Source organism: Chroicocephalus ridibundus, chromosome 5 (assembly GCF_963924245.1).
Source record: "Chroicocephalus ridibundus chromosome 5, bChrRid1.1, whole genome shotgun sequence".
NCBI lineage: Eukaryota > Metazoa > Chordata > Aves > Charadriiformes > Laridae > Chroicocephalus > Chroicocephalus ridibundus.
This window is the reverse complement of record NC_086288.1, coordinates 53,605,538-53,613,414: the sequence shown is the minus strand read 5'-3', so window position 1 is coordinate 53,613,414 and position 7,877 is coordinate 53,605,538. Positions and strand designations below refer to the sequence as shown.

At 44.8% G+C, this 7,877-nt stretch overlaps 1 protein-coding gene across 2 annotated transcripts; it reads left to right on the top strand.

The window, feature by feature from the left end:
* The first annotated feature begins 348 nt into the window (after positions 1–348).
* On the top strand, positions 349–7,677 carry GPR78 (G protein-coupled receptor 78). Of its 2 annotated transcripts, XM_063336768.1 has the most exons (3): positions 349–1,028; positions 1,516–1,629; positions 5,530–7,677. In XM_063336768.1, exons 1-3 carry the CDS (start codon positions 361–363, stop codon positions 5,765–5,767), a joined length of 1,020 nt encoding a protein of 339 aa, XP_063192838.1. In that variant the 5' UTR covers positions 349–360; the 3' UTR covers positions 5,768–7,677. The 2 variants fall into 2 exon arrangements, with proteins under 2 accessions (XP_063192838.1, XP_063192837.1); XM_063336767.1 differs by having other exon boundaries at positions 1,516–5,668.
* The last annotated feature ends 200 nt before the right edge of the window (positions 7,678–7,877 follow it).

The window sequence follows — 7,877 nt, the reverse complement described above, 5'->3', positions numbered from 1 at the left end:
GCCTCGGCTCCGGCCCCACTCCTCCCGCTCCCCCGCTGCCCACCGCTATCAGGGAACACCAGCCCCGCTCCCCCGCGGGTCCTCTCCCCCCTACCCCGGCCGGCCGCCCAGCCCCGCTCCCCTCGCCCCTCTCTCTGCCCCTTCGGCTCTGCTCCCTGCGCTCCTGCTCCTCTCCCCACACCCCGCTGCCCCCGGCCCTGCTCCCCGCTCCCCGCTCCCCGCTCCCCCGGCCCCTGCGCCCCGGCCCGCGCCGCCGGCAACATGCGCGGGCGGCCGCGGGCGGCGGCAGGCGAGGCTGCGGTGCCGGCTCGGATGCCCCCTTCCTCCTGCCCTGGCCCGCTCCAGGCGACCCGCTGAGAGATGGACTTGGCAGGCGTGCTGCTGGCGTTGCTCCTCGTGCTGGTGCTGGTTGTCTCTCTGCTCTCCAACCTCCTGGTGCTGCTATGCTTCGTCTACAGTACGGAGATCCGCAAGCAGGTCGCCGGGGTTTTCCTGGTGAACTTGTCCTTTTGCAACCTGCTCCTCACCGTCCTGAACATGCCTTTTACCCTGCTGGGGATCCTGAGGAACCAGCAGCCCCTCGGGGGCTGCGTCTGCAAAGCGGTGGGTTTCCTGGAAACTTTCCTGACTTCCAACACGATGCTGAGCATGGCAGCACTCAGCATCGACAAATGGATTGCCGTGGTGTTCCCCTTGAGCTACACCAGCAAGATGCGGTATAAGGACGCTGTGATACTGATGGGCTACTCGTGGCTCCACTCCCTCACGTTCCCCTTGGTATCCTTGTTTTACTCGTGGGTAGATTACAGCAGCGTTTATGCCTCTTGCACCTTGCACCTGAAGGAAGAGACGGAGCGGAGAAGGTTTACAGTGTTCACCATCGTCTTTCACTCCACCAGTTTCATGCTGTCACTGGTGATCTTGTGTTTCACCTATTTAAAGGTGTTGAAAGTTGCCCGGTTCCATTGCAAGCGGATAGACATTATTACCATGCAGACTCTGGTTTTGCTGGTGGATATCCACCCCAGGTAATGCGTGCGTGTTCGTATTCGCAGTCCCGGGGCACTTGCGATAGGTACCTCAGAGGTGGAGAGGATGTCCTGGCTCCCCAGCACCCTTTCCTGCACCCCTGCCTGCCCTGGCCACATGGCAAACCCTAGTTTCAGACGCTGCTTATAGTGCCAAAAGCAGGTGGCTTGTGCATTTGTAGCCTGCTTTGTTTAAATGCTAGTCCCACTCGACGGGTGCTCTCCAACTTGCCTGGGCTCCCTTTAACAGGGAGCCACTGCTTTGGTGAGTGCGATCGTCCCCAAGCTCGGTGGGGCTGGGGCTGCCCTCCCCTCCCCGGGGGGCTGCCACCCTCCCTCCCGGGCTGGCACAGGGGCTGCCCTGCCCTCCCCTCCCACGGGGCAGGGTCTCTCCAGCCGGGAGCGAGTCCTTCCCCTCTCCCCTGGTCTCACATCTTGCCTCCTCACTTCTTGCCTTAACCCACCAACTGCTCTTTTCCCTTTGCAGTGTGAAGCAGCGCTGTCTTAATGAGCAGAAACGAAGGAGGCAGCGGGCTACCAAGAAAATCAGTATTTTTATAGGGTCATTCGTGATCTGTTTTGGTCCTTACATTATCACCAGGTTAGTATTGCCTCTTGGGGCGGGGAACTTTCTGGGACCTTTATGCTCTCTGATGTGCAGGTGCCCGGCAGGGACTAGAGCTAATTTTGGGGTGCCAGAGCCCGATGGAGACCCAGGGCCAAGCCTGCCTGCACACCCAGCCTGCTGGGCGAAGCCTTGGCAGCCTCTGTCTCTCCTTTCCTCGTTGCAGCCAGGTCTGGGAGCCTCTTGCCAAGAGCAAGAAGCTTTTAGGACGAGTACCAGGAATTACCTACATGCCAGTGGGAGATGAAAGCGGTTTAAAAGACTTGCCACCCTTCCTTATTAGCACAAGCTGAGCGACAGGGAGGAAAGCAGACAGGTGCTTTTTTTTTAAAGGCATAAGGCCAAACTTGCTGCTATTGGAAGCTGAGGCGAGATAATTTAAACTTATCCAGGCCGATAATTTGTCAGATAAGCTTTGTGTCCGGAAACATTAATGTCTGTAAATATATTGCTAATGGGGCAGCATGGCCTTGTGATGAGGTGTGAGAGTTATCTCCCAGGAAAAGCAATAATAAAATGTATAGGCAACACTGTGTTCCTTAACTGGTCAGAATCATTGTCATCCAGCCAGGTGGTTTGCACTTTTTAAAATAGTCATGTATCATTCTCATTCCGTACTTGCATAGTCTTTATACAGCATATGGTTATTACTTTTAAGTCTTGCATAAATCAGTGAGCTGGAAGCCAGCGTAACTCTACTGAATTGTAGCACCTCAGGATTCACCCTTTCATCTCTAAACTGAAACAGGCTACATCTTTCACTAGTGATTTTTTTAAAATGTCTCCCACTTCACAGTGTGTTCAAGACATACTTGAAGAGAACTGACTCCCGTCCAGGAAGGTTTACTAATCTTTGTAAAACCACCCTGGTGAGGGCTTCCTCAAGGTTGCTGCCAAGCCGCCAGGGTCTGCAGCTACACCAGTTTACAGAAACTGGCCAGCTTTAGAGCACTGATCTTACACAGTCACATATATAGAGGCCACTCACGATCACTGTAATTGCCCTTTTCTTACATGGGTAGGGGGACAGATTGAGGCCAGTGCACAAAATGGCAATGTTTTTTAACCTTTAGGATGACATTTCTTTCAGTTCCCATTTATATGTTGAAAGGGATTCCTAACTGATTGCCTAGATAACTGCATTTTTTTTTTTCTGCAGTTGAAAGGATTATTATAAACATTAACATTACATCACAGAGTTAAAAGATTAATTGATCACTGTTCAGTACATTCTGAGTCATTTTCTGTTCACTTTTGCCATAAGCAGGATATAATTATATTGAGCAAAGTGGTTTTACCATCTTCTTTCCATCCGAACATTACCAAGCTCAGCAAATTCCAGCATTGCCACATTTTTCAGGGTGAAGGTATTTCTCATAAACTTCTAAAATAAAAGTGACTTCCTTTTTCAGACCTTGCATTTGGCAAATGTGAGATGGTGCATTTTCTAGGTCTGACAAACTGGTGCCTCATGTGTCACTAGAGAGAAGACTGAGGGTTGGTTTGTATAAGTGTGTGTGTCAAGGTACAGCTGCTGTCTCAGTCACAAACACCCGAGGTGGTTCAGTGACAGCAAGATGGGAAGTATCTGGGGAGGACATCCTCAAAGGCTCTTTGTCCCAATGGCAAGACAGTGTCCAGGCAGCACTAGATAAAAGGTGATGGTGGTGAAGATGTTGGAGGACTTGCTGCTGTGCCCATTTCTCCATTTTTCCCCCATTTAGTGCCACCCCCTCTGTTTTTCAGAGGGGTGGCACTAAAATCATCTCTATGGAAGCAATGTGAGAGATCTCCTCCTCTGTTTTCCTGCTCTTTGGCCCGGTGACTCAGTTTGTGTTGTGAGCTCAGTATTTGCTCCTCATTTCAGAAATGTGAATGAGATTATGATCATTAGCAATATATTCGTCTGTTCACTAAGAGCCAAAAGATGAATTTCATCTTTTCTGTAACAGCACTGAAAAGAAGAAAATGGTACTAAGATGCATTCAGATGGGTATTTCTAAGGCTGACTTGATTCGGCCAGGCCCATTATCTTATTAAAATCTGTGTAATTTTTCTTCTGTTGGCTTCAGTGCAATTATGCTTGGGCCCATAATACATTAAAGGAACACATAGTAATGTGTCTGTTTTCATGACTGAAAGATATCTTACTCTTCTTATTTAGTGTCTTTGTAAAAACATCAATCGTGTAAATATCAAATGTATATTTCTTGTATTAGGACAATATACAGGGTGGGATAAACCTAAGCAACCATGCAGCAGGTGTCATTTATTGTACATTTATTTATTTCTCACACTTTGTGTCTGGTAAATTTATTTGTCCCTCACATTTTGTATCTTTGTGTGCTCTCTGTTTTGAACTTACTGGAATTTTTTCCAAGCAGCTTCAAACTGAAGTCATCAGATTTTTAAATGCACTTGCCATAGGAATTATTTCACTTTTATGCATACAAATGAGAAATTTTCCTGTCAGAGTTGAACCACTTGTTGCAATGTTCAGTCCTAGCGGTGGTAAGTCAGCTTTTCTGAGGGACTGGAACAGCTTCAAAAGTCAACGCCCTGCAAGTTGGGAGCTCTGCACTTTGGAAAGTGGCCAAAAGGTTCTTCAAGCCTTGAGAAAGCTTCTGATCTTACATCTTCAAACAGCGATGTTTTAGGGTACAGAAAAGGGCTATTTTATTTCATGGTACTTTTTTTTTTTTTTTTTTTCTGGAATGAATATAACAAAATAGTATATTCTTGCTCCTGCCAAAGGTTTCACAAAAGATGTACAGATAATAAAAACTTCTCACCCTGTTCTTTCCACCTTCCTGGAGAGTTTGCCCACTGCAGATGAGCTATATGCCAGACGTTTGCTGGAATAGTCTGAAGGTTTGCTCTCACTTCCGTGGAAAAATTGCTTAACTTAGTTGCAGTTTCTGCACCCATGATTAATACACCCATCTCAACTGAGGTGCTGAGGCCACTAATCATCCATGAAGCACAGACCGGGAGACACAGGTCTGGAGACAGCTGGCTGGTCATATAATGATGATAAAAGTGTTGTCTCCCTGTTTTCTTTGGCCAAAGTAGCAGTCAGCCAAGTGTACACAGAAACCTTCATGGGTAAGTAGATGCAGTTGTGCTCCTAAGCATACTATAGGATTGCAGGTGCTGCCCAAATCTCTCTGAGATACTGCTGTGTTGTTCATACTACAACGGTCTAACCTGAATCCTCTTTGCATATGTGATAATTCACAGGAGTGGCGGAATGCAGGTTCACTGTTCTGTACCTGAGGGGGTGGATCTAGACCAGGTTTCTGGTGTCATTTGAGATGCTGCATAGCATCCAAAACCTCTACATAGGTTGGCAGATATGACACAGGAGCTGAAGGAGACCCACAACTTCCAGGAGCAGCACCCTGAAGCCCAGGGGGTTATGCCCAAATGTCTCAAGCGTCACTAGACAGCTGTACTTAGGCAACTGAGTTGAGTGAGCCTGGATGCCCCAAGTCACATGTGTCTATCTCAAGCTTGCCATGGGAGAGTCAATTATGTCGCCAAGATTTTGTCCACTTACTAGCACAACTCTCTAAATTCAGAAAGTGAGCAATAAACTGCAGCACTTTCTTATCTCCAATGCCTGGGAGCATGGACATTGAAACCACACTTTTTCTCTCTTTCTATAGAGGGAACGATTGTTGTCTCCCAGTGGCTTTGCTAGAAAAGTTCCCTTTGCCTTTATCAAATCCAAGGAGTCAGGGCCCTTCTCCTGCAGGGACCGTGTGCTGTAAGAAAATAAGTGATACATTAATGTTTCATGAAGCTTGAATTTAGCACCAGGCTCAGTGTGAATATAACACTCAAGTGTTTCCATCTCTCTTTAATGTTTAACAGGTTGATAGAGCTCCTTCCTTTTGTTACCATAAATTACTACTGGGGAATTATAAGCAAGTGCCTGACCTACAGTAAGGCTGCATCAGATCCATTTGTTTACTCACTTTTACGTCAACAGTACAAAAAAGTTCTGATCAACATCCTCAATAGGATACTTAAGAGGGACCTGTATCCATCATCGGGGTACAACAGCTCTCTCGACACTGAAAACGATTACTGCTTGCACAGAACAAACTAACAACAGGAAACGCATCCCCTTCGAGTGAGACAGGCGTTTGCTGCTGCTGGAAAGCTGCCTTTTCCCTCTTGTGCTGACAGTGGTGACAGTGTCTCCAGGGTGTGAAAGCTGCGTTAATGCGATGCATTTCATTGTGGACTTTCAGGAAACGCTCTTCCCTGGTCTGCAGCCAAGTACAATACATGGCAAAGCCTTGTCCCTGCGCAAATGGAGTAGGCTTGAGGGGTTTTAAGAGAGCCTTTGGAGGCTTTAGAGAAGCTTAGAGAGCTATTAATGTTCCACGTCTGAAGACTTGGTATATTTTGGAGCGTCCCACATCAGACGTGACATTCCAGCGTCTTCTGGGACCGCAGGAATCCCCAGGTTGGAAGGAGATGTTCAGAGTCCTCTGTGCTGCGCATGTAACTTGGCAGCCCTGGATCTGCTCTGTTAGTTTCAAACATTACAAATAAGTCTTTTAATTGATCGATTAATTGTATTGGTGCCTCAAGTGAGTGATATGGGTCAGCACTTTGAATCTGAGATTGTTATTATTTATTACTAGGCATCATGATTGTAACATAGCCTTTAGGAAGTGGTACATATATTTGATATGCCAGTATTCTATTAAGCATAACCAAAGTCAACATATCTGAGTTACTAATATTTAGCACTTCAGTGGTATGTGATTACAATAATTGCAGCAACAGTAATGAAGACATATATGGAATTTAGTTAAATAGCACTGTAGTTCCATCACTGAGCTAGTAGTCCTATTCAAACAAGCTTTTATTCAGAAAAAAAAAAAAATCAGTTAGAGAGTAGAAGTGACAGATACCACTGTGTTTAAGATATATTACTTCCGAAGCTATCTGTTTTTGAAGAACAGGCTAAAATATATTAATTCTTTTTAAGGGATATATAAGGTGTAAAATATTTCATGCATTGGCTATATTTGGTGGATTGTAATAATATTGTACAATCTTTTCTTTTATAATGATCAATCGATCTGGTGATTTTAACCAATACCAAGAGATGTCTGAAAGATGTTATAACAGACGTGCTGCCAAATGCCCAGAAACCCAAAGCTGATTTATTATTATATGTATTTTTCTCTTTTATTTATTTTTAAATCTAAACTGGCTTTGGGAAAATGTGGGAATTATTTTTGAACAATATGCCTTTGATTGTATAAGACATGATTCAAAGTATTCTATGGCATTCAGTAAACTACTATTTTCTAATCAAGTACATAGGGGGAAAATTAAAGCAATTCTAAAATATATTTTACGTGAAAAAAGAAGAAAGAAGACAGTAAAGAACACTTATTTTTTATGTAACAATGGACTTGAACCTATTAAGCATTGAGAAGGCTCTTCCTGGTCAAACTAAGCATATAAGCATGTGATTAGGCACAAATATAATTTCCTTTGAAGTTAATGGCTCTATTCCCGTGCTGAAAATTAAGTACGCACTTAACTGTTTTGTAAAATCAGTGTAGAGCGGTCAGCACACTGAGAGGTTTTTTCCTGCCGTCCAAAATGAGGAAGAAGGAGAGCACCTTATTGCAATCCCATTGAAGTCAAGGAAAGGTGATGCTGCGTAACAAATACAATGTTCCTTATTTCCTGCTTTTAATCTCTGAGGCCTTTCTGATGCTTTTTTTTTTTTTTTTTTTGCCATGCAAGTACCTTAGGCCTCTGTGTTTTGCATCTATAGTTCTGCCTGTGTTTAAAATGAATGTACTATAATGGTTTTGTCTTCTTAGTAAAGTATTTGTACTCTCTCCAATTTTGTGTAAATACAGTATTTCAGAAAAAAAAAAAGTTGTCTATGGAATCTTTCCAGTTTTACTGTCTTCCTGTCTGCCTCCACATGCCTCCCCCCTCCGCCGTGCCACTACAAAACATGATGCTTCAGTCTTTCATTTCAGCTGCAACATAAGGACCAGATATCTCTGCGGGGGGTGAGAGAGATGCTAAATTTTTCAGTTATTTTTAGTCATTTTTGTGACAAAAGGTTTTGACAGACCACAGCATTTATCCCTGAATAAAGATGAGTTTAATGATACCTACAATTGTTAGCTTACCTTTGGTTTCCGAAACAAAATGGTGCTCACTTTAAAGAGGAA

What these genes read in the sequence shown, in the direction of transcription:
- GPR78 (XM_063336767.1), top strand. Translation starts at nt 361, where the DNA reads ATGGACTTGGCAGGCGTGCTGCTGGCGTTGCTCCTCGTGCTGGTGCTG. An exon ending in CTGGTGGATATCCACCCCAG is followed by an intron (nt 1,029 to 1,515) that starts GTAATGCGTGCG and finishes TTCCCTTTGCAG; the next exon opens with TGTGAAGCAGCGCTGTCTTA.